Raw genomic sequence first — 26,669 nt, forward strand, 5'->3', positions numbered from 1 at the left:
TGTGTTGCACAGCTCCTCTGCCTGGCACCTACAAGCTATAGGATTTCTTTAGCACTCCATTACTGCAGTCGAGGTAACCCTTGGGTCCCTGATAGCTGACTCATTGTATGATGTGTTCTTGTGATCATCCCTGTGGGCTTGACTTGAGAGGTAGAGAGTGCATAGTCCCTGGTGTGCACATAGAGCCCTACAGCTCCAAAGCCTGTATTCCTTTCCATCTCCCCCAAAACTGCTAGAGCTTTTGAAGTCACCATGGAGATCTTTCTGACCCCCAACTTCTGTGCCTAGCTCAAAATCTATACTGGTAGTAAAGTGGGAACACAACTTTCTCCAAACCAGTACATGCCCCAGACCTCAGCGTAAACCTGATTCACTTTGGGAACAGGTGTTTATATTTATACACTACCAGGTGTTGCTTTCTTTCTATCTATCACAGCTTCTTTTTCTGTTTTTTAGAAAGTAGGGTCTTGATACTATAGCTCAGGCTAGCCCTAAACTTGTAATCCTTCTACCTCAGCCTCCTGGATGCTGAAATTACAGGCTGCAGCAGCACATCCAGCTTAACTAGGCTTTCATGCCACAGAACTCCCCGATGGTCCATCTCCAGACACCTGAGCCCAGCACTACTGTCCACATTTGGAATCTCAGGCCTCTGACAATCATCCTGCCCCAGGGAAAACAACCACAACTGGGATGGTCACGGCTACAAAGTCGGTGTATAAACTGAGGCGAGAGGGTAGAAAAGCAACAATGATTAGGCAGTTCAGGGTGCTTGGCAGGGGCCACTCTGCACAAGCTCAGTGCTGAGATCCAGACACAGAGAGAGCACATCTGTCACACTCAATGTTTTATTTCAACAGACATCCCTGGTTTTTAAAAATAAAATTAAAAAAAAAGAAAAAAAAAAAAAAAAACACCTGTGGGAGAGTTCATCTCATCATGACAGAGCAAAACTCCCAACCAAGAACTCAGAGCCTTCAGGCAGCACTCGAGTCTCTCCAGCCCCAGTGCAGAAAGGAGCTGGATTTTCTAACGTGTTAAGAAAAATCTATCAAATATGTTCTTTCTCCCAGAGGTGAGGGCTGAGTCCTCAAGGTACAGGTCCTGGACTTAGAGCAGCTGGGGTCCTGAAGGTGAAGCTGGGGGCTGGGCCAACTAGGCCAACAGGAAATCCTGGGCAGTCAGTTCCTGGGCCCTAGAATCCGTATTTGGCTTGGGTCTGCCGGCGACTGAGCTTGTTTTCTGACCAGGTATTCTTCAGCTCCAGCTCCCGCTCCTTAGCCTGGAATATGAAGGGGTAGGGGGTAGTCGTCACAGTGAGCAGCCTGACCACTGACAGAATGACTAGGAATCATACTCTTTGTTCATGCTAGGTTCACACTGCATCATTGTACATCCCAGACCCAGCCTTTTTTATTTGTTTATTTTAAGCAAGGCAGATAAAGTTGCTATTAAAAGAGCCTGCTTGGGTGACTGGCAAGATGGCTCAGGAGGTAGAGGTGCCTGCCACTGAGCCTGATGACTGAGTTCAATTCCTGGGACCTACATGGTGAACAGAGAAGACCAGTGAAAGCTGGGCATTGGTGGCACACACCTTTAGTCCCAGCACTTGGGAGGCAGAGGCAGGTGGCTCTCTTTTGAGTTTGAGGCCAGCCTGGTTTACAAAAGCTAGTTCCAGGACAGGCTCCAAAGCAATACAGATGGACGCTGTCTTGAAAAACCTGGGATGCTTAAAACTCTGTCTCAAAAAACATCAAAAGAATACTACAACAAATCATGTCACCTCTTACATAAGATAGTTTCTCTAAGCACCTGTACCAGGCAGAGTGGACAGATACTAAGGACACAGTCTCCCCCTAGTGGCCATATGGAGAATTGGGGACTTTTATTAGCTCCATTTCACATCCCCAGGCTTATTGCACCCTGTGAGTGGAGCCCTGAGCAACTTTACCTGATGAATCAGATACGTGATCTGGTGTTTCCTTCTCTGCTGGCCAGTTGGCTGCTCACCTTTCTTCTACAAGGAAAAACAAAAACAAAAAACACAGTCCTTAGTCCACAGACAGAAAGACAAATTTCTCCTGTGCCCAGAGCAGTGTAAGGATGGTGAACTGAGACGCTAAACACACAACCCAAATCTCTGGGGGGAAAGTCAACTTGGAGCTGTTTCTGTGTTTATATACTTTACAAAGCAGACATTTTATTGGTGCCACTATGAAAAACAAATCTAAGCTGAGAATACTTGCTAGAAATAGCCTGTTAATTCCCCCAAATGACTGGCTAAACTTTGAGGTCAGGACTGGGGTTACTTTGTCTCTGGTAACCCTACTCTACCTCTAGCCCAAGCTGTGGGTTCTGCCTGTGGACACTGGCCTGCACTAAGTCTAGGACAACTTTCATGTCATGGGCATGATCTGATGACCTCCTCCAGACCTCCTTACTACCCACTACCCCTCCATCCATCTGCCCCTTAAACCCTCTAATTTCTCTCCCCTTCTCCCCAGTCTGGCCACATATCTAGTCTGACTCCTACCTACCACTTAGCAAGCCCTTCCAACCATCACCTTTGACCCAAACTCTACGGTCTCGTCCTAGGACATGTCAACCACTTCCTTGGGGTTACAGAGTTCACAATCTCACTCTTCCTCGATCCATCTTCCAGCCTCCACCAGTAACTACATCTAACTCCAAACCACACTTTGATGCAAACGATTTACTGTCAAAATCTATACTGGTCTGAGCTTTCACTGTGTGGTTTTCTGTCCTCTGCCAGAGCTGTCTCAAGCTAGAAGCTTCCTTGCCAGCCCCACCCAACTCTCAAAAACTCCTCCCCAGAGTCTCCTCAGCACTTATGTAATCAATTTGCACTGTAATCATTTACACTCAAGTGTCCTTAAATCTCTTCCCAACTATGCTGTCAACTTCTTGGGGATCGGGGAATATATATTTTCTTCTCTTTTAAAAAACAAGCTCAACAAAATGAAATGGGACAAAAACCTGGAGCTGGGAAAAGACCAGATTTTAATTGCTTGTTGCTACTGAATGTCATTAAATGTTACAATTAAAGATGATATACATAAAACATTCAGTCCATTCCACAGTGAGCACTCATACCAGCAACTACTTGTGTAACGATGCCTCTCAAGCCCAAGTTAGCAGAGCCCTTTCTCCTAAGTGGTTTTTCCAGTAAACAGTGATAGATCTAAACTGCTCTAACCACAATCCTTTGCTCTATCCTGTATGACCGCCAACATTCAGTTAATATAAATGATGGGGGTCTGGATGGCCATCTGTGACCATAGAAACAAAGAAAAATCAAATGGGGGGAGGATAAAATCCTTGACCTTGGTGCTGCTGGCACGAAGCTCATACTCAGCCACCCCACCCATGGCCAACTCATAAGTGTCCACACTTGCTGTGTTCAGTTGCTAAGTGAAGACACATTCACCACACTGACTGAAGAAAATGAGCACAGGGAAGGCGGGTGGTGTAAGAAACAGGGAAGAGAACATTCAGAGACAGCAACTGGTTATAGTGAACTATGACAGAAGGTCTTCTGTGCTCACTCCCCTAAAACAGACTGAGCCAGTTCCCAGATTAACAGACAGAGACATGTAATTACAGGGAGAGCAGCTGTAGATTCTGGCCAGTGGGAAGAACCACACACACCAGAGACCTTCCCAGTGAGCAGGACAAGACAGTCTTATAACCTTCCACGTGGGCCACCCACATGGTCTTTCACACTTACTTTGCTGAAGGACTTCATGGTCTTTTCTTCTGTCAATGACTTGGTCATCCACTGCTGAGCTCCACTGAGTTGGTCATCACCTTTGATCTCCACAAAGTTGATTTCCTCCCTCCCTCGGTTCCTCTTGCCCTGCAGCCGCTTAAACTGAAAATAAATAAACCAATAAAAGCAGAATTACAGGAGTCTGGAGTGTGGGTGAGGAGAGCATGAGACACTGCTAAAGATCCAGAGTCTCTAGAGCGCCAGTTCTCAACCTATGGGTCCAGACCCCTTTGGAGTCACAGATTACATCTACGGCATAGCAAATATTTACACTACAATTCATAAGAGTAGCAAAATACATTTATGAAATAGCAACTAAACAATTTTACGGTTGAGGGTCACCATAATATGAGGAACTATATTATATTAAAGCATCCATTGCTCTAGAGCAACACCGGGACTGCCAGACACATGCCCTCTCTCTGTGAAATACTTCCTGTTCCACCCTGCCATCTACCAAACTTCCATGGTGCCAGGTGGCACGGCTGCTTCTCAGGAGGTCTCTTGGAGTCAGAGCCAAGAGTATTTGTAGAGACCCAGAAATACAAACCAGGTAATTAGCCCCACCTGAAAAGTCTATCGAAGCTTTCTTCCTGTCTGTGTTTGGACAAAACCACGATGGTCTCAAACTCAAAAATCCTCCTGCCTCAGCCTACCAAGGACTAGGATTACACTTTTTAAATTAAGAACCAAGGGTAGGCCAGGCTGCAGTGGCACACCCCTTTTATCCCAGCACTTGAAAAGCAGAGGCGGGTAGATCCTCGTGAGAGTTCAAGGCTAGCCTGGTCTACAGAGCTAGTTCCCAGGATAGCCACATCTACACAGAGAAACCTTGTCTGGAAAAAAGAAGGGAAAAAAGAAGGAAAAAAAAAAAAAAAAAAAAAAAAAAAAAAAGCGCTGAGGGTAAGGGGCTAAAGACATGGCTCAGCAGTTAAGAGCACTGACTGCTCTTGCAGAGGACCTAGGGTCAATTCCTAGCACCCACATGGTGGCTCACAACTGTCTCTAGCTCCAGGTCCAGATGACTGAAGCCCTCTTCTAGTGTCTATGTGCAGTGGATGTACACGGTGCAGACATACATGCAAGCAAAACACTCAAACACATAAAAATAAATAAAACCAAAAGTGTGTGTGTGTATGTGTGAGTGTGTGAGTGTGTGTGTGTGAGTGTGAGAGTGTGAGTGTGTGAGTGTGTGTGTGTGTTGCTGCTGTTGATATTTTCAAGGAATTGAAGGTAAACTGACTGATGGCTGACACCGATAGCCCCAAGTACTTGGGAGACAGAGGCAGGGGGTCATTTTGTTGTTGTTTTTATTTTGTTGCTGCTTAACATTCAAAACAAGGCATTCATGTGGAGATCTGAGGACAACTTGTGGGATCAATTCCCACAAGTAAAACTCAAATCATGAGGCTTGGCTACGGGACCTTGTACCCACTAAGCCATCCTTCTCATCAGCCCTGAATCCAGGAGTCTAAAGAATCACAGCCAGACCAGACCCTGAATCAAAAAATAAAAATCTACAAGATTTTTCCTGTGAAAATCAATCGTCTTTCAGGACTGGGGTGTGGTTCACTTACACAGTGTGCACTAGGCCCTGGTTCCATCCACCTCCCGGCACCACACAAACTGGCTCTGATGGCACACACGTGCAACCCCAGCATTCTGGAGGTGGGAGAATCAAGGTGACCCTGGCTACATAGGAAGTTCAAGGTTAGTCTGGGCTCCATGAGACACTGTCTCAAAGCTAAACAAAAAGCAGAGCCAGCAGCTTTCTTCCCACCCCTTCCTTCTCACTGAACTGGTATCATCCATCACCAGATTCCACCCCAAAGAGTCCACCAAGAAAGAGAATGTGGGCTGGATAGTGACAGAGCCTCAACTGGCCAAAGAATTCTCTTTAATATTCCTGTTCTTTTATCGTCTGGAACAAAGTAAGGGAAGAAGGAAGGGAGGGAGGGAAAGGTTAACTGAGATTAAGGAAAGTTAGGGAGAGAAGGAAGAGAGAGGCAGAGAGGGGTGGGGCAGGACAACCACCACCTGGGCACAGCAGTGCATGCCTGCAGTACCAATACTGAGCGCAAGGAAGGGGGACTGCCGGGACTTTAAAACCACAGCCCCAACTGGGAGAGAGAGGGAAGGAGGAAAAGCCCAGACCACCTACAACAGCGGTGAACTTGGGTGAGCCCCAGGACCAGGTCCGACCACTGGTGAACTTCTATGCTCACTTAACTATAAGAAACTGACCACGACTACTGAGTGCATTTCTGCTGCTTCCTCAGCTGAGAGACTGAAGGACCCAACCACTGAACTTGCCTAGAAGGCAATACCCAAGGGAGTGAATACACAGACTACCAATCAGAACACAGGTTAACAAAGGACAGACATACACCTTTCTGGGGCAAGCGAACAGAGAATTATTTTTCCTAAGAACCTCCATCTCTTTTTTTCTTTTTTCTTTTTTTTTTTTTGGCGGGGGTGGAGGGGGTGGGGGGTGTTGTTGTTTGGTTGGTTGGTTGGTTTTTGGAAACAGGGTTTCTCTGTGGGAACCTGTCCTGGAAATCACTCTGTAGACCAGGCTGGCCTCACATAGATCCACCTGCCTCTGCTTCCCAAGTGCTGGCATTAAAGCCATATGTCATCACCAACCAGGCCCTCCATTTCTTGTAATAAGCTGCAACTTCCCTGAAATGACAATCGGTCATACCTTGATTTTGAGCTGAAGGCCACAACACATACTTCATTTTGCCTGTCAGTCAAGTTAAACCCATCACAGCTGCCAGGTATCTTTCAAAATCCATTCTCCCCTTCTTTGGTGTAAATGAACCAGTAATCTGGCCAGATTATCATTCAACTAAAACTTTATTTCACCAGAACTAGATCTGACCATGAGAACAGACCCTTACCTAGGCATAAGTCGTAAGGACAAAAACCTAAGGAGTTTTAGAAGTCCTCACAAGAAAAAGGAAATATCTCTCCTTTCTTTCTGGCTCCCATGCAGATGTTATGGTAGGCATTCCAGCTGCTAAAATGAGAGAATCAAGGCCAGTCTGGAGACAGCAGCACAGCTCAGAAGAAACCAGATCTCTGATGATTTTGTGGGGCTGTAACACCAGCCCTGGCCTGCCTACCCCAAACCTTCTTTCATAAGGAAAAACTTATTGCCATTACACAAAATATTGTTGTTTTTTTGGTTTTTTTTTTTTTTTTTGGTTTTTTGTTTTTTGAGACAGGGTTTCATGTGTATTCATGGCTGTATTGTAATTAGCTCTATAGACCAGACTAGCTTCGAACTCAGAGATTTTTGTCTGCCTCTGCCTCCTGAGCGCTGGGATAAAAGGTGTGTGCCACCACCGCCTGGGCTCAAACTATTGTTTCTCACTCTCATGTTGCCAAACATAATCATAATTGATGAAGTTAAAAATAAGAATTAATGAAAATATTATAAAAATAAATGCAAAACTCAATTTAAAATGAAAAAAAAAAAAAGTTAAAAACAAATTTCCTGGGGCAGCAAGCTGGTTCAACCTGTGTTCTATCCCTAGAACCCACATGGTAGAGAATCAGCCCCTACAGGTTGCCCTCTGACAGCTGTGATGTGCATGTGTGTGCTAGTTACTTTATGTCAACTTAACACAAGGTAGAGCCATTTTGGAAAAAGAAGCCTCAATTGAAAAAAGAAGAAAGAAAGAAATCTCAGTTCAGGAAATACCCCACCAGACTGGTCTGTGGACAAGCCTATGATAAACTTTCTTGACTGATGACTGATGGGAAGGACCCAGCTCACTGTGGGTGTTGCCACCAGAGCTGAGCAAGCCATGAGGAACAAGCCAGTAAGTAGGCAGTTTTTCTATGGCCTCTGCAACAGCCCCAGTCTTCAGGCTCCTTTTCCTGCCCCGTCTTCCCTAGATGACAGACTACAAGTTATAAAGATGAAACAAACCCTTTCTTGCCCAAGTTATTTTTTCAGTCATGGTGTCCTATCACAACAATAGAAACACTAAAACAATGTGCCTATACATATAATGTACAACAACATAGATGTAATATTCTTTTTAATTAAAAACAAAATATCACTGATCGTGGCGATGTACGAATGCCTTTGATCCCAGCACTCAGAGGCAGGACGATCCCCATGAGTTCAAGGCCAACCTAGTCTACAGATCGAGTTCTTTTTTAAACATTTATTTTATGAATATGAGTGCTCTATCTGCCTGTACAACTTTATGCCAGAAGAGGGCATCAGATACCACTACAGATAGTTGTGAGCCACCATGTGGTTGCTGAGAATTGAACTCATGTCCTCTGGAAGAGCAAGCAGCACTCTTAACTTCTGAGCCATCTCTCCAGCGCCAGAGCTAGTCAAGGCTACACAGGGAAACCCTGTCTCAAACAAACACACAAATATATATAAAGAAATAAAATAATGCTAATAAACTCCTTATAATCCCAGCAGTCAGAAGGCTGAGAACAAGAAGCCTGCCAAGTTCAAAACCAGTCTGGTTACACAGGAACACCCTGCTGCCTCAAAATAAATAAAACCTAAACAAGCTTTCCTTTAGCTTCAGTTTTGAAACTTGGTGCCAAAAATTGTCATTTGTGGGGCTGGAGAGATGTCTCTGTTAAGAGTAAGTACTGCTTGCCAGGGAGGTGGTGGCATATGCTTTTAATCCCAATCCCAACACTTGGGAGGCAGAGGCAGGTGGATCTCTGTGAGTTCAAGATCAAAGCCACAGAGAAACCCTGTCTTGAAAAAAAAAAAAAAAAAAAAAAAAAAAAAGGAGTCAGGGAGTCAGGACCTACATTTAGTTCCCAGCACTCACTCAACATTAGCTCACAGCTGCCTATACTCACCTCACCTCTAAAGGATGCTGACTCCTCTGGTCTCTCCAGCTACCTGCACTTACGTGCATAACCCTGACACAGATATACAAACATATACATAACCAAAACTAAATTAAATCTTAGGCCTAAAAAAAAACTACTTGTGGCTGGCTCAGTAGTCCACTGTTATCCAGCATACACAGGCCTTGTGTTTGCTCCCTAGCACAGAAAACGAAAGTCATTTTGGCTATCTCCCTTAGGCTCAGGTATTTGAACATGGTCCTTAATTTGTAGCACTTATTGGGGAGGGTCTAGTCTTACTGGAACACTGGTGGTGGGTTGTGAGAGTTTAAATTCTGCCCCACTTCCAACTAGCTTTCTCTGTTCTCTGCTTCCTGTGTGTGAACAGAGATGTGAGCTCTCAACTTCCTGCCTGTCCCTACTGTGCGCTGCTTGATTCCATGCCCCTCCACCATGACTGTCTCCCATCCCTTTGGAACTGTAAGCCCAAATAACTCTTCTCTAGGTTGCTTTTGGCCATGGTATTTTCTCATAGCAACAGAAAAGTAACTAATACATTTTGTTAACTCACTGCTTCATCATCAATGAAGGAGGCATCTGGGGCAATTTCCTGGGGAGGGACCAGAGCCGGGTCCGGTGCAGGATAGTAGCCACCACTGTAATAATCCTATAGTCAAAACAGAAAACATACAACTGAAGGCACAATGAAGACAAAACAAAGCAAACTACATGGAAAGGGCAGGAAAAATACCCAAACAAAGCCCCTTAGATGAAGCAGCAGAGATCTGAGGGCTTTGATGAAGCAGCAGAGATCTGAGGCCTACCCTCTGGTTCACCAACAGTGCCTGCAGCTCCCTCCTCTGCACCATCCAGGCATAGGGGCATTTTTTAGGGAAGGGTGACAGAGAACAGACATTCTCTCCTGCTGTGCCTTGCTCTCTTAGCTACTTCCCAAGATAACTCACACCCCACCTCTCCAGTGCCCTTAGCCAGCCTGACGTGTTCCTAAGACCCAACAAGCGCTGCCATTAGCAGGGATGAAGAGGCCTAGCACGTTTCCTCCTTGCTGCTGCTGCTTGTTTGTGAGACAGGATCTTGATATTATATCGCCCAACTCCCTCCGTCTCTGCTTCAGGGCACCAATACACTCAAGTTGCTTATACTGTCCTTTGCCTGAAAGGTCCCTAAGAACATGCATCCTCTAATGAACTAAGTGGAAAACATCCCTCATATTCATCACACAAAAAAGTATAACATAAAATCCCAAAACAAAGCTGTGTGTGGTGGTGTCACAGCACTGGAGAAGTTGAGGCAGGAGAATTTGAACTCAAATTTGAAAGGACTATAAAGGAGGGGAGAAAAGAATGAAGAAAAAAAGGAGGAAAAAGAAAACACCCACTGTGAAAAACTCTTTTTTCCTATCAGTGCTGTTAGTCCCACGAGGGCCCATAGTCCCTAAACTTCCCCGTCTCTTCTCAATTAGCCAATCATATCAGACTGTGAAGCCGAGTGTCTACCAATACGGTAAGACACAAGTCACCACCTGAGTTAAAGACAAAAGACAAGGGGCCATCTAGGCATTGTGTGCTGGCTAGTTAGGTAGGCTAAAGGGCACACATTTTGAAAAACGAAACTGCCTTAAGAAGTTACTTTTCTGCCGGGCGTTGGTGGCACACGCCTTTAATCCCAGCACTCAGGAGGCAGAGGCAGGTAGATCTCTGTGAGTTCGAGACCAGCCTGGTCTACAAGAGTTAGTTCCAGGACAACCTCCAAAGCCAAGGAGAAACCTTGTCTCGAAAAACTAAAATAAATAAATAAATAAATAAATAAATAAGTTACTGTTCCTTTGTTCCTATGATCCTTTATGTGACAACTGCTACCCAGAGTCTTACACCAATCTTCCCTGTTCCTCAATATGCACATTCAAACAGGCATCTCTTAGTTCTTCAAAATGCTATGATTTGGATAAGTCACCAGCCTGTGGTACTACTGGGGAATGGTAGGACCTTTAAGACATGGAGCTGGGAGGAAGGGAGGAAGGGAGGCAGGGAGGCAGGCAGGCAGGGAGGGAGGGAGGGAGGGAGGCAGGGAGGCAAGGAGGGAAGGACAGACGAAGGGACAAGGGACGAAGGAAGGAAGGAAGGAAGGAAATCAATGATATGAAACTGTAGGAAATGGGATCCCAGCCCCTTTTCTCTTAGCTTTCTGTGCTACAGTCTCATGATACACTTCCCAAAAGCAATGGAGCAAAGCAACCATGAACTAAAGCCTGAGACCCCAACCAAAATAAACCGCTCTTCTCTAACAGACACCTCAGGATTGCTATCACAGTGACCGAAAGCTAACATGCAGAATGAAAGGTCAATGACATGTTTTAAGACCTAGTAGGTATAAGAAAACCAAGCAAAGTGACACAAAGTCATATCACTGGTTCAAATTCTCCTTCAGTGCCATTCCCAATAGTCTTGGGCCTGCCCTCTGTGTCCTTACCCACCTGATAATAAGCACCAGCGGCATTGGCATCGCCATATGTGGAAAACTGATTGTAGCTGTAGTCATCCCCAGGCTTCGGCATCCAGGGAGCCCCACTTGACCCTGCTGCCATCTTAAACTCAAGGGGAGCATTGGCGGCATCGTCCTGGAAAGCTGGCTCTGGTTCCGTGCCTGGAGGCAGCTCTTCAGGGACGGTGGGGACAGGGTAAGGGTATGGCTCAACTCCAGGTGGCTCAGCCTTGTCAGGGAGGGAGAAAAAGTTCTCAGGAGTAACTTCCTCATCACTGTCATCGTCCTCTTGTGTGATCTGCTTCGTCACCTGCAGGGCGGCACTCTTGGCAGCAGCCTTGATGGCAGAGGGTGATGGAGTGGTGGTTGTGGTGCCCAAAACAGGAGCAAGTGAGGCAGGCTTGGTCTTAGAAGCCAGTCTAGAGGGCTTAGCATCTGAGGAGACATCTGCGGGTTTCCGGGAGAAGGCATGGGGCAGGAGCAACCTGTTAGTCTCTTTCACAGTCAGGTTTTTAGGTTGGGGGAGCAGGGCAGACAAACCAGTCCCCTCGCCGGATCCCTAGTGAGCCCAGGTTTGGAATGAGAGGGAAGAAAGACAAGTGAGTGAGACTTTGTTATGCACTAGCAACAATGACAAACAAGATCATACTTCTGTGATCCCCTTCTCCTGAGACCCCACAGCCCCCAGGCTTTGTCATCCATGCACTCAGGCCCCCTGATCTGGAACTTACTGTAGTTGTTCCTTCCACAATGAGAGGCCATGTCCTGTCCCAGCTCTGTCCAGCCTAGTTCCACAATTACCTGCCACAGATACTACCCCAACTTCATGTCTTCAGGAAACACAGTGCCCTCAAATCTCACATTACCCCTCTACTTAAAAAAACTAAGTCTTGGTGATGGAGAGATGGCTCAGTGGTTAGGGACACTGACTGATCTTACAAAGGACTGAGGTTCAATTTCCAGCACCCACATGGCAGCTTATAATTGTCTGTAACTTCAGTTCTAGGGGACCCAACACCTTCACACAGACACACACGCAGGCAAAACACCAATGCACAGAAAATAAAAATAAAATTAAAAAAAAAACTAAGTCTCAAGGCCAGAGAAATGATTCAGGGATCAAGAGCACTAGTTCATCTTCCAGGCAACTAGGATTTAGTTACCAGCACCTACGCCACAGCTCACAATGTCTGCTAACTCCAGCTGCAGGGGATCCAATGCCCTTCTTCTAACCTCAGCAGGTACCAGGCACATGTGTGGTGCAAATATATATACATGCATGCAAACATACATACACATAAAATGAAAATAAATCTAAATAACAAAAAACAAAAAAACAACTGATACTCAACTTCTCCCTCCTTTGAACTAGTAATTATTCAAGCTTCCTCTGCCAACCCTCACAAGGAAAGCCCTCTACCTGCAGGGTACATCAACTGGCTAATGCCAGAGTCAAGCACTTGCGTACACTAATTGGCCCCACCCATCCAGAGTTCCTCTGACTCATATGAATTGCTTGGATTCTGCTTTCTGTATGCTGAAGGACCAGTTTGTCCTAAGTGTAGGGAGGTATCAATAGGAAAAGGAGTGTGGAATAAGGTCACTGTGTCACTGTCCTGGAGCACCAGGGTATCTTCTCAGCCAAGAAATGCACAAAACAAGTTAAACAAGACTTCTGAGACAAGCAGGTCAGGCAGAGGAGAGGTGTTCACTTGGAGAAAGGCCCTACTCACTGCTCTCTAAGTTTACAGTATCAGAGGGAGGTGCTGGGAGTGGCGGGTTGAGAGCGCTGCCTAGGCCACCTTAGAAGTGCTCGACTTCTTAGCACCATCCCTCTACAGGGCCAGGTTCCACTCTACTTTCATGGGAATCCGCTAGACACAGGTAAAACATAGGACGGTAACTGGTACAAAATAAGTGCTGTTTGAGTATCTATTTTCACGTTAGAAACACAACAGGAAGAACAGGCAATTTTACAACCCAAGAGCTCCTTATCAGTATCTGACCAACCTACTTACACCCTCCTTAAACAATTCTTCTGCCTGAAATGTAATGGACTGAATTAAGTTACAGTCCTGTTCCCACCATTGCCTGTCCTTCCAGAAGTCAATTCCATCGTGCTAATGCCAGGAAGAAATGAGAAAAAGAGGGGTGCATTTGTCTCAAAGCTACATCAGAAACCAAGTCAGACCAAAACAGTCCTCAAAAACTGCAAACGTGCAACCCTCAAATGAATACCTTTGGGTACTTCAAGTCCTATCTTTCTAGAAATAATACAGAAAGAGAAGAAAGAGCTTACCTGCAGGACAGTTTTCTTCTTTGCAGGTTCATCTTCCTCTGAATCTGACTAAGAGAAAAAGAACCAGAATAAAGCATAACTGTTTTAGAACAGTAGAAGAAACATTCAACAAACATCTATAAGAGACTGGACAACAGAGGCCATTATGTGTGTGCCCACCTCTGCAGAGCTGAAACCACGACAGCCCTAGCCAAACAACAGTGCTCTCCCTGGACACTGCAATAGCTACAGAGAGAGTTAAACTCTGTTAAACTGAGACTATTTCCTCCATTTGGTCCTTGGTGCAAAGAAACACTATACCTATTCTTATAAATGCATCCACCCACAGTCTCACCCAATCTCAGCCTCACTTTTAAAGCCACTCACACAGACTGCATAAACCACACAGCTAGGGAGCTCCAGTGGGATTAAGTGGTGTGTTAACTACTTCTCTATGAGGCATTAAAGGTCAAAATCGTTGGAGAAATCCATTCCCTCTCCAAGTATGATCTATTGTCTGTTAGCCACCATCACTCCTGGCTGGGAAGACAGGTTCTGGCTGAGAAAGGAAGCCACTAATGATAACCTTTGGACTCGACTGGACTGGGCCACACTGAAAAGACCTGCCAGAGCTTTTTGCCGAGTGTGATGCATGCCTTCAATCTCAGCACTCAGAAGGCAGAGGTGAGCTCTTAGCCTGCTCAACATAGCCAGAACTACAATAGTAAGAACCGGTCTCAAAGCAAAACAAAAACAAAACCTTTACCATGTTGTGGTGGCAAATACCTTTAATCCCAGCACTCCAAACGCAAAGGCAGGAGGATCTCTGAATTCAAGGTCAGCCTGGGTCTATAAAGGGAGTTCTAGGACAGCCAGAAGAAACCCTGCCTCAAACAAACAAAAACTTGAGTTTTTCATTTATTTTGAGACTGGGACTCACTATGTAGCACTGGCTCTCCTAGAACTCACTCTGCAGACCAGGCTGGCTTCCAACTCACAGAAATCTGCCTGCTTCTGCCTCCTGGGTGCTGCGATTAAAGGTGTGTGTGGTGTCACTACACCGGCTACCCTTGAGCTTTAATTAGCTCACTATCAGTTTCTTAGCACCTTCGTGTTGAGGAAAGATGAAAGATAAAGATGAATAGCAAAGGTTTTTACTTGTTTTTTAAGACTTTTACAATCTTGCCAGGCAGTGGTGGCATACACCAAGAGGCAGACAGGTGGATCTGTGTATGTTCCAGGCCAGCATGATCTACAGAGAAACTTCCAGGACAGCCTCTCTACACAGAGAAACCCTGTCTCAAAAAATAAAACGAAAGCCAGATACAATAGTGCACATCTGTAACCCGGCATTCCTACAGAGAGAATGGAGACAAAAGAATTGGTCTGAAGCTCCCAGGGGGGAGTACACTGTGCAGCAGCAAAACAACAGATACTTCCTCAACAAAGCAGAGACTACCAAGTTATTCTCTGACCTCCAATGAGTGCACACTGACACACACATATACACACTAACAAATAAAAATGATTAACTATGTATTACTAATGGGGGACACACATGCCATACTCACAGTGTGGAAGTCAAAGGACAACTTTCAGGAGTTGGTTCTCTCCTTCCACCTTTACACTGGCTCCAGGCATTGAACTCACTCAGGTCAGGCTTGCAGAGCAAGCACTTTACCTGCTAAGCCATCTCACCAGGCCCAAAATAAAATTTAAATTAAGGGCCAGTGAAATGACTCAGTCAGTAAACATGATGGTTACACAAATCCAGCAACCTAAGCTTGATCCCAAAACCTATGTTAAAGGGAGAAAATAGACTGCATGAAGTTGTCCTCTGGTCTCCACACACCTACCATGTGCACACACACACAAAACGAGCAGGACACAACTCAGTGGGATCTGCTCAGCATGTATAAATAAACTAATAAATAAGGGAATGAAGAGATGACTCAATTGTTAACAGGTGCTTCCTGCTCTTGCAGAGCACCTGAGTTCAGTTCCCAACACCCACATCAAGTAGCTCAAACTATCCGTATCACAACTCCCTGTAACATTCTTCTGGCCTCTAAGGGTACTGCACACCTACTCAGACACACACACCCACACACACACCCACACACACCTAAAAATAAAAAATAAAACACATCTGGTCAGGAGGTGGTGATGGTAGCATACGCCTTTAATCCCAGCCTTCAGGAGGCAGAGACGGGCAGATCTTTGAATTCAAAGCCAGCCTGATCTACAGAGTGAGTTCCAGGACAGCCAGAGCTATTACACAGAGAAATCCTGTCTCAAAAACACAAAACAAGCAAACAAAAATCTTTAAAATAATAAAACTTAAACAATTAAAAACTTCTTCCCAAATAAATAAGAATACTACCACCACCACTGATAACAACTACAACAATAAGAAAGGACTTTTCAAATCCACCTTTCCATGGTGTTGGTCCAGGCATCTGTAAAGGTGAGGCTGGACATGATGTAGTACACCTTTAATTCCAGTGCTTAGGAAGCAGAGGGAGGAAGAGCTCTATGACGCCAGCCTGACCATATTTTTACATTAAAAAAAAAAAAAAGAAAGAAAAGAAGTTCCCAACAACGGCCATGGCAAGGCCTAGGCATCAAGAGTTCTACACACTGGGGCTGGAGAAATGGTTCAACCCTGAAGAGAACTGGCCGTTCTTCCAGAGGATCCAGGTTCAATTCCCAGCACCCATATGGCAGCTGACACCTGTCTGCAACTCCAGTTCTGATACCATTGCACATAAAATAAAAATTATAAAATATTAAAAAGAGTATTAGACACTAATCCTCAAAGACAGAAGGTAGGCCATTTATTTTAATGTGCATAAGAATTTTCTATGTGTCATGATCTGCTCAAAAAGAACTTAGATGCCAACAAGCATGACAAGTAACCAAACAACTGTAAAATTAGGTAATTAAAAAAAAAAAAAAAAAAAAAAAAAAAAAACAGGGGTTCAAGCTTCCCTCTCTCAGTGAGGACAGCCATTATGGAAAACCATAGCACCTTGAATGTTTACTTGTGCTTTGTGAGGTAGCTCTTGCTATGTAACCTTGGTGGCCTTGAACTTGTAATGATCCTCCTGCTCCAGCCTATGAGAACTGGAATTATGGCTTCAGAAGCTTCTAATAAACTAAAAGCTCAGGGTGAGGTTAGAGCACATGGTCAGCACATGCACGGCCCTGGGTGTAATCCACACACCTAACAAGAGACCTGCCATCTATTCTGGAAAGCTGTGTATTGAAGAAAGCACACCCACGTCCACAGCAGCATCATCCACAATAACCATTACACAGACAACCTCAGTGCCCATCAACAGGTAAATGGATAAAGAAAATACAGTATCTATAAACAATAGATAGTAGCCTTTAACATAAAGGGCTGAGGGAGACAGCAAGATGGCTCAGCAAATAAGGGTGTTTGCCACCAAGGCTGATGACCTGAGTCCGAATCCCTGGGATCGATAGGATGGAAGAACTGACTCCCACAAGATGTTCTCTGACTTCTTTTGACGCTCACAAAACTGTTTCAGTCCTTAGCCAGGCCAAAAGGAAAAAAAAAGAAGGAAAAGAAAGAAGCAGAAAGGAGAGTGACCATTATAAAGTTGTGAGATGGGAAGAGAGGACAAATGATGATGCTATGAACTGAGTACTTACATTTCAGAACTACTAAAATAATAAACTTCACATCTCAACACAAAAATAAGTATTTGGCACAATGGGCATGTTAATTAGCTTGATTATATCACACTATTCATAAATTATGATATCCTATGCTTCAAATAATACATACAATTAACTATAAACTGTCATTCTGCAGTATTTTAAGCCCTTCCTGTCCTCACTAAATCCTGGTACCAAAATCACTGGTGGCTCTGTGTTCTTTCAGTATGCTTTGGTACCTTGTTCCTGACTCTGAGATCCCAAGGAGCCTCTTTCACTGAGTCCCTATGTCATTCATTTGTCTGCAGTGACATCATACCAACTTGCTCATTAGTGCTTACTGTGTAAATGTGACATTTTTCCACATTTTTCTGTCTTTATTCTGACAGCAATGACTGTCATCTTACACAGGAACACCACCACTTGGCGATGATAGAAGCAGTGATGTTAATTGCTAACTGGTGCAGAAACATTAAAAACAAAAAACACTTAAAAGGGAAACCTGTCTTAGACCTAAATGTGAAAATTAAAGGGCAGCAAAGGAGAGACCCACCACTGACCGGCCAAGTGCCTGCTATATATTACCAGTGACTTTTTGGTTTTTTGGGTTTTTTTGTTTTTCAAGTCAGAGTGTCTCTGTGTACGTTACTGTCTGTCCTAGAACTCATTTTGTAGACCAGGCTGGCCTAGAACTCATAGATCTCCCTGTCTAGTGCTGGGACTAAAGGCATGTGCCATCACTGCCCAACAGTGACTTAAGTGTGATCCCTCCAGTAATGCTTTGATCTTGTTTGTTTGAGACAGGATCTCATGTAGCACAGGCTGCCCTTAAATAAGTAGCCAAGGATGATCTTAAGTTTCTGATCCTCCTGCTTTCACATGCAGAGTGCTGGGATTACAGGTACGTCATCATGCCTTGTAAAGCATGTCCTAAGGTTAATAGAAGTGGAGGCCAGATCAGCAGTGAGAAGAAATTTAAATTTCTCTTTAAAAGTCACAGACTGTTTTCAATACACTGACAAGCTGAAGTTTTTATTATTTTTTTTTTGTTATTGTTGTTTTGTTTGGTTTTGTTTTTTTAAACAGGGTCTCTCTGTGTAGCTCTGGCTGGCCACAAACTTAAAGGTGTGTCACTATCGCTTGGCTCTGAATTTACCTTTTAAACCCATATACAAACCACCCTGAATGACTGACCGTTTCTAATATGCCACTATTTCTACATTTAAAACTTGTTGACTACTCATATACATCTTTCTCTGAGCTTCCACTGAGAGCCCTTTTGTAAGTTATCCTGTGACACAGATCACCCTGACAGACTCCCAAAAACATAACATCAAGGAAGTTAAATATATATTAAGGGGCTGGAGAGATGCCTCAGTGTTTGTCCATAACCCCAGCACGATGTAAAAAGCCAGGCACAAGTGCATGAGCTTGTAACCCCAATACCACTGGGAGGAGAGACAAGCAGTTCCTGGGAGCTTGCAAACCAACCAGCCATGCAAACACTGAGTGTCAGGTTTAGTGAGAGACCTTGTTTCAAATAATAAGATGGAATGTTGATGAGATGGCTTTGATGTTAGTATTCAGGCATCTGTACTGGCCTGCCCGTGGAGTTCTGAAAGATACACCCTCAGCTGCAGCCACTAAGAGCACCACCTGTGCACACTCACTATGTTCCCTTTAAAGGGACCTTACCCACCTCCCACCCTCTCTCCCTCTCTTTCTCTCCCTCTCCCCTTTTTATCTCTCCTGCTGCTCCTGTCTCCCTCCTTCCCTTTTATGATCCCTTTCCAAAAAGAGAAAACAAAACAAAAAAAAAAAAAAAAAAACCCTCAACCCCTCTGCTTGAACCCTGTCTCTCTTGAACTACTTTTCTTAAAGTATAGCATTAACAAGTAGAAGCATCCAAATACAGGCATACACACAGGAGTTGAACCCCTAAAGCACTGCAAAGTCGCAGTGTTTTTGAGGCAGGTAGAGAGATAAGTTTGCCTCTAACAACTGACAAACCAGGCTCAGAGGCACCATAGCCTCAAAGGAAGACCAGAGTACCGTAGCTGAGGAAACAATATACACACCTCCTGCCCCTTCCACAAACCTCACCAACCTGACCCCAAACATGGCTGCAAACGCCTGACTCTGTGGTACACTACAGAAAGAAGCTTAGCTGCCACCTGCCACTCAAAGCACTCCTGGGCATGAGGAAACCTGACCACAGACTAACAGGAAACAAAAGCACAGAAAGGAATTACCCCAACAACTTAAAAAAAAGAAAATAACATTCAGTGCCGGTAGTGACACATGCCTTTGATCCCAGCCTTGGGGAAGGCAGAGATCCACCTGTCTCTACCTCCTAAATCCTGGGATTAAAGTGCACCACCACCTGGCCTCACACATCAAGTTTTTAAAAACTTAACACATTTATTTGTATTTTTTTGTGTGTGTCACACACACACACACACACACCTCTCTACATATCCCTGACTTTCCTGGAACTCACTCCGTAGACCAGGCTGACCTTCTCTCCCTCCCAGTGCTAGGATTAAAGGCATGTGCCACCATGCCCAGCTCAACTTTTTTTTTTTTTTTTTTTTGGCATATTTTTAAAAAGACTAGCCTGGCAACAGTAGTAAATGCCTTTAATCTCAGTACTTGGGAGGCAGAGGCAGGCAGATCTTTGAGCTCCAAGCCAGCATGATCATTTCCAGGACATCCTACATAGAGAGATCCTGTGTCAAATGACCAAAAAATAAATTAAAAATAAATAAATAAAGAGCTCACAAGTTTCAGGAAGTTCCTGAAGTTTATCAAGTTCCCAAGACCACCATTCCCCAAGGTTATATAAACAATATAGATAGCACAGATTGCTACAAAGTAACTTTGTAACCTATGGCACCGCCCATAAGTCATACAGAGCTCTGGGTGTGAACTTTTGTGAACAGTGATGATGGGCTCTCAGTGACACAACTGCTTCTGAGTTGTGAACAGTGCCAAACCCCAGTAAAGCCAGTGATTTAGCAAGCGGAACGTTGGCCCTTTATTTGGTCTGTTGTAGGTTCCCTACTTGGGATAAGGAGACATTTGCTCACAATCCCCTAGGAATAACGTCAAACAACTGGAGGCCAACCTGGGCTCCACAATGAGCTCTTGGCCAGCTGGACTACTGAGTAAGACCAGGGCAGGGAGTGCTATTATTACATTTCTTTTTAGCCTCACAAGAACCTAAACCTCAGTGGCCACACTGTCCTCTCCATCTGCCAAGAGTGACACTATACACACCCAGAGACTGCTGAGCAAGGACGGAGACAGACACGCTCCATTAGGCTAGGTCCAGGGGGATCTTCTCATCTATAGTGCCTCCTCGTTCCCCACGGCAGCATCCCTCTTATCTTCTCAGGCTCTGGTTCTGAGACTCTCTCCAAAAAGCAATCACTAGCTATCAGGGCCAGGAGCCAAGTAGGAAATCAGGGTTAAGAACAGACACCCCACCTCTCCAGACTCCAAATGAATTATACCATTATCCCATTAGCTAGCGGATTCATCAACTTCTTTAACTCTTTGGTCTCTATTTGCCCTTTGGTTAGGATTTTGTTTTCTCTATTTTCTTTCTTGTCTGTCTTCCTCTCTGATTTCTGCCTGACCGTGGACCTTCTCCTTACCTTTTCAGTAAATACCAAGATAGAGCAAAGCACACCTAGGTTCAAATATAACCTCTGCCACTACTTCAGAACTATGTGGTCTGGGGCAACTTGTCTGTGTTCTCTAAACCTGTTTCCTTCTAGGTAAACTGGAGGTAAGAGCCTAGCACAAAGAGGCTGAAGCCGAGCATGCACAGGCTGGTAATCCTAACACCTGGGAGGTGAAGGCAGAAGAGGAGAAGCTGAAGATCATCCCCCACTACATAGGGGAGTTGTTGATAACCTAGATAGACTTTGTTTTGAAGGGGAGAGAAAAGAGCTATGCCAACACCTTCAGCAGGTTCCCACAAACATTAGCAGGTCCCAACCCCTAAATGTACTGTTGTTGCTATTTGAAACAAGGTCTCACTATGTAGACCAGGCTGGCCAGGAACTGAGCTCTACATGCCTCTACATCCTGAGTGCTAAGAATTAAAAGTGTGTGGCACCATGACCCACAAGGAACTGACCCTAAAATTTCTATTTGTGTTGGAATATACAATATGAGGGGAAAACTTTCATATTAGACTTGGTATACTATTTCTGTCTTTTTAGTATCTTCATTCCCTGGTCCTGGAAAAATTAACCAATGATATTTCAATAAGAACAAGAAGAGCAAGAAAGGGAAAAAACAGACAATCACCTATTCCATGGTTAATTTCCTACTTAAGTCAAGAGTTGAGACAAGTTGAGCTTGTGGGCACATACCTACAATACCAGCAGTAGGGAAGTTGAGGCGAAAAGACCTTGAATTCAAGAATAACTGGGAATTTGGCCATACATACACACAGTAAAACCCTGTCTGTCTGTCTCTGTCTCTGTCTCTCTCTCTCACACACACACACCGGGGAAGAAGAGAGGGGATGACAAGATGATTGAGGCTGGCTTTGGACTGGGCCTCTACATGCCACTCCTCTCCCCCTCGATCCCCATGATGTTGGACAATTGGGTAACCTGGAAACTAGAATGAGAGCTAGGCTACAGTTTACTCTGAGCTGCTCTATAAAAAGAAGGAAATACAAATCAAGATGCTGTAGGTGGCTTTCCCCTGCAGCAAAGGTAAGATTCACCAAATTATAAGAAAATGCTTTCTTTAAAGCAGTGAGCTTATCCCTGTGTGATGGTTTGAAAGGAAATGGCGCCCACAGGCTCATAGGGAATGACACTATTAGGAGATGTGGCCTTGCTAGAGGTGAGGCTTTGTTGGAGGAAGTGTGTCACTAGGCGGTAGGCTCATGTCAGTCCTAGTGAGTCTGTCTCTTCCTGCTGCCTACAGATCCAGCTGTAGATCTCTGGGCTATCTTTCCAGCACCATGTCTGCCTGTGTGCTATCATTCTTGCTGACATGACAATAATGGACTAAACCTCTGAAACTGTAAGTTAGCCCCAATTAAGTGTTTTCCTTCATAAGAGTTGCCCTGGTCGTGGGTCTCTTCATGCCAATAGAAAACCATCTCCACCCAGCTAAGAAATCCTGTCTTGAAAAAAAAAAGGGTTGGGGGAGTGGGGTGGGGGTCAGTCATATACACCTGAGCACCTTCAATATTCTTAGGCTGCCTTTCTCCACGAGTTATGTTCAAAGAACAAAACTACCAATTTGAATAGAACCAGCTAGGGGCTGGCACTCCAGTGGACAGCTCCATCCCTCCACACTTCAGAACCTGAGTGGGTCACATGAGTCAACAGTCCTCTTTCCTGACACTTTCACCAGCTTAAATGGGAGAGTCTACAACCTCTATCACAAATCTTTTTCTCTTTTTTGTGTATTTGAGACAGGGTCTTGCTATGTAGCCTGTTGGGCATTCACTGTGCCTCAGGCTCTCAAGTGCTGGGATTACAGGTGTCCCACCAAGATGCTCTCTCTGATGCTACCTTTGTGAAGAAATGAGCCTCTCCACAGCCATCACTGTGGAGAGAAGCTGCTGGCTTAGATGTCTCCATCCCTCATGCATTCCCCCAATATAACAAGCTGAGGCAGTCTGGGGAAAAGAGGGAATAGGAAAGCAGCAGCCAGACTGCGTTTCTGTTCCATTTAAGGATGGACCTTTCTTTGGCCTCAGTTAAATCAAGACCCAGGTTAATTTCAATGGCAAAACAGAAAGCTTTTGTAACATCTTAGACCAAGCAATGACAGATACTGTTGAAGGAGATTGGGAGAGATTTTAGGGGAGCTTTCCAGAAGAATTCATTTGAGTTCACTCATTCAGAAAATAAAATCTACAGAGTGCTCCCCGACATCAAGGAAATTTCTCTTTACAGCAGATGGAGACCACCACAGAAATCCACAACCAATCAAAGTGCAGAGTTATGAAGCTCGGATGGATACATCTACAAAACAACTCCTAATCTAAGGCTCAGAGAACATGGCAGAAGGGGCAGCTATGAGATGGTGTCTCCTAGTAAATACCATCAGAGCCTATACCCATAACGTTTCCCCTAAACATGAGCTGAACAAGGACAATAGCAATAACCCAGGAGGCCTCAACCCTACACAAAGAACTACAGGCAACTAAGGAATGTTGAGAGTGAGAGAACTAGTCTTCCCCAAGGAAGACCACACCCACGGTTGTCCAATACCAAATGGTCAACCCTAAAAACATGTACACAAAACACATACAGTCTGAGCAGGTCATATTTGGAAATATGTATTTATGAACATAAACACATATACATGTAACAACGATTAATAAAAAAGAGGTCATGAATTTGAAAGACAGCAAAAGGGTATTTATGTTTGAAGGGAGACGGGAAGGGGAAATTATATAATTATAATCTCGAAAATAAGAGAAGTATGGCGTTCTAAGTATGCACCAGGAACAAAACAGATTAAAAGAAGTAACCTCTGCTCTGCCTTCATGGAGTCTGTATATTAGAGGAGGGAGAAACGCTAAGTATATAAGCTACAGAGAAAAACAGAGCAGGGCCAGGCTACAGCAATGCACACCTTTGATCCCAGCACTCAGAAGGCAGAGGCAGGTGAATCTCTGAGTCTGAGGCCAAGCCTGGCCTATGTAGCAAGTTCCAGGCCAACTAAGGATACATAGTAGTACCCTGCCCCCCCCAAAAAAAAAACAGGGAGGGGGGACAAGTGGAAGAAAATTTGGATGCAAGCAGGTAGGCTAGAAAGTTTATTGGCCTTTTAAGCCAAGAGACAGAGAATGGTGAGGACACTGGGACATCTGCTGGGAGAAACTGAAAGAACGGCAAGTACAAAAACCAGAGATGGCCACAGTAGCGTGGGAAAGCTACAGAAATCAGTTACCAAAGCGAGATGAGGATGGACAAATTCATTTAGCAAAAGCAAAGGACTCTCACACTTTCTTCCCTAGGATTACTGTTTCCCTTGCCAAAAGAAGCCTTCACTCCAAGAGACCTTGTCTTTTTCTGCTCAGACATCTGAAACCATAAAGTCAGGCTTGGTAGCACACGCCTTTAATCCCAGCACTTGGAAGGCAGAGGCAAGAGTATCTCTGTGAGTTCAAGGCCTACCTGATCTACATGGTGAGTTCCAGAGCAGGCAGGGCTACATAGAGATCCTATCTAGATAAATACATATATCCACAACCTAAGTTTGACTGCCTCTTCTAGAAAGTATACCTTAGTGTCCAAACTCATCTAGACTTGACAATACCTAGATGGTGAAACTGAGATTCATATAGACCCAGTTCTCAATGTCTAATAAGATCTTGCACAGCAGACTCCAGTTCATCACACAAACAATATGTTAGGGCAGGATAAGAGTTGATAAGAGTGCTTGCCTAACATGCAAATCCTAGGCCTGGGGATAAACTGCATAAAGCAGGTGTGATGACGCTCACCTGTGCTCCCAGCACTGGTGAGCTGGATGAAGGAGGATCAAGAGTTTAAAGCTAACCAGCCTGGGTTACCCAGTCCTTCTGTATAGGCTGTAATCCTAGCTACAGGAGATAGGGCTGGGCCTGTAGCTCAATGAGAGAGTGCTTACCAAGCATGTGAGGCCACAGGTTCAACTAGTATTGGGGGGGACGGACATATATTCAATTTCTTAAGCCAAGGATGGTGTAGTGTACCTTTTCCTTTTTCCTTTTTTTTTTTTTTTTTTTTTTTTTTTTTTTTTGGTTTTTTCAAGACAGGGTTTCTCTGTATTGCTTTGGAGCCTGTCCTGGAACTCACTCTGGAAACCAGGCTGGTCTTGAACTCTGCCTCTGCCCCAGTACTGGGATTAAAGGCCTGTGTCACCACCACCAGGTGTGTAGTGTACTTTTTATCCGACACTAGGAGGCCGAAGCAAGAAAATCACAAACTGGGACCCAGAATGGGCTACATAGTGGCCCAAGGGAAGATTGGGCTACACGGTGAAGCTGTTTCAAAATAAACAAACATTCCATTTCTTCTCTAATTCCCCTCAAAAACAAATCCAAGGCCGGGCAGTAGTGGCACACGCCATTAACTGAGCACTCGAGAGGCAAGTGCAGGAGGATCTCTATGAGTTCGAGGCCAGCCTGGTCGGCAGAGCAAGAATAATATTCTTTACACCATCAAGCCTGATTATTTTAGGGATAAGGCTGGTCCTATATGTTAAACATGGGCACTGAAGTCCCATCAGCTGTCACTTCGGGTGCCCACGTTTTACCCTGACCTCAATATGGGAAGAGGAGATGCCAAAATGGAAAGAAGTGTCCCTATGCAGTACCTTGGCCTGTCAGCAGCAAGGGTATCATTTAACCCTTTCTGCAAGCAAGCCCAGGGTTCTAAAATGCCCCATGGCCAATACCCTAACTCCCCAAAGTTGACAAGTTCATCTGAATTAACCGCCTTCTAAGAGGATTCCAGCGGCCTTGAGTCAACTGATGAGTTTGCAGAGCTCCATTATGGCCACAAGTCCCTCCTACCCCTAAACTCAAACTCAATGGGACTCGCGGTGACCCCCTAGATACTCACATCGCCCTTACGCAGCTCCGGCGCCGCGATCCTCACCGGCTCGGTTCTCTTCTTTGGCTTGGGAAGCCCCAAGGGGGGTCCGACACTGCCCACAGCTGGGGGCAGACTGAGACCAGGGCCCTGGGACGATGGCAGCCCCAGCCCCTCCCCAACTCCCGCAGCTTCAGCGGGGCTCACTCCTGCAGGTGGCGGGAAGCCGCCCAGGCCGAAGGGCAAAGGTGGAGGAGGCTGCAGCCTGGGGTCTCCAGTGGGCGGGGGAAGCAACAGCGGCGGGGGAAAGGCTGGGGCCAGCATCTGGGGGGGCGGGGGCAGCATAGTCGGACCCTTGGGTGCGGGGAGAGAAGCGAACAGGCCTCCTAAAGCGGGCCCGGGCATAGGAGCCGCCACATCCTCTTCCTCCGGCTCCGGCTCCGGTTCATCCGGCTCACTCTCATCGCTGCTGGCATAAGCAACCAGAGACATGGCGCCTCCCGCCTTTGGGACGCCCTTGCCCGCACACTAGGCCTACTTGAGACCCGGGATGTCCCGGCGGCCTAGTAGGCCCCACTACTGGGCAAGGCGGGGAACCGAAAAGCGCCCCCTGCTCCGTGTTCTAGTGCTATCCTCGGCAGGAACCCATGGCCAGGGTTGATTTCCACCGGGTAAGAATTCCCGCTTCACTTAAGCTCCTAGCGCCAGGCAACTACACACAGCTAATGGCCGCCGAGTCACTCCGCCTACTACTCGCTTCACAAACTTAAGAACTACAATTCCCAGAGAACACTTTTGCAACAGCCCATTCTCTGCCTCAGGGAACTCAGTGCAAAGCATGGCGGGAGTTGTAGTCTGAAGGTGGAGTAAATGGTGCGCAGAAAGACTGAGAGACCCTCCTCTGACGCGAGGATCCCTGGGATTCGTAGTTTGTTTGTTTGTTGTTTGTTGTTGTTGTTGCCTTGCAAGTCCTAAGTTACTACAAGCCCCATGGATCAGTGCG

General features: G+C 45.3%; 1 protein-coding gene across 1 annotated transcript; it reads right to left on the reverse strand.

Annotated features, from left to right (window-relative positions):
- Positions 1–834: 834 nt before the first annotated feature.
- On the reverse strand, positions 835–26,440 carry Prcc (proline rich mitotic checkpoint control factor). Its single transcript, XM_051198751.1, has 7 exons — positions 25,697–26,440; positions 13,434–13,481; positions 11,127–11,693; positions 9,204–9,299; positions 3,749–3,892; positions 1,952–2,017; positions 835–1,282 (listed from the first exon to the last, which is right to left on the reverse strand). The coding sequence occupies exons 1-7, from the start codon at positions 26,156–26,158 to the stop codon at positions 1,196–1,198; spliced, it is 1,470 nt and encodes a 489-aa protein (XP_051054708.1). The 5' UTR covers positions 26,159–26,440; the 3' UTR covers positions 835–1,195.
- Positions 26,441–26,669: the final 229 nt, after the last annotated feature.

Source organism: Phodopus roborovskii, unplaced genomic scaffold, assembly GCF_943737965.1.
Source record: "Phodopus roborovskii unplaced genomic scaffold, PHOROB, whole genome shotgun sequence".
Lineage (NCBI taxonomy): Eukaryota > Metazoa > Chordata > Mammalia > Rodentia > Cricetidae > Phodopus > Phodopus roborovskii.

Coding starts and splice junctions, on each gene's coding strand:
- Prcc (XM_051198751.1), bottom strand. CDS start 26,158: ATGTCTCTGGTTGCTTATGCCAGCAGCGATGAGAGTGAGCCGGATGAA. Junction 13,482..25,696: donor CGGAGCTGCGTAAGGGCGAT/GTGAGTATCTAG, acceptor TTTTTCTCTTAG/TCAGATTCAGAGGAAGATGA. Junction 11,694..13,433: donor AGAAGAAAACTGTCCTGCAG/GTAAGCTCTTTC, acceptor TGGGCTCACTAG/GGATCCGGCGAGGGGACTGG.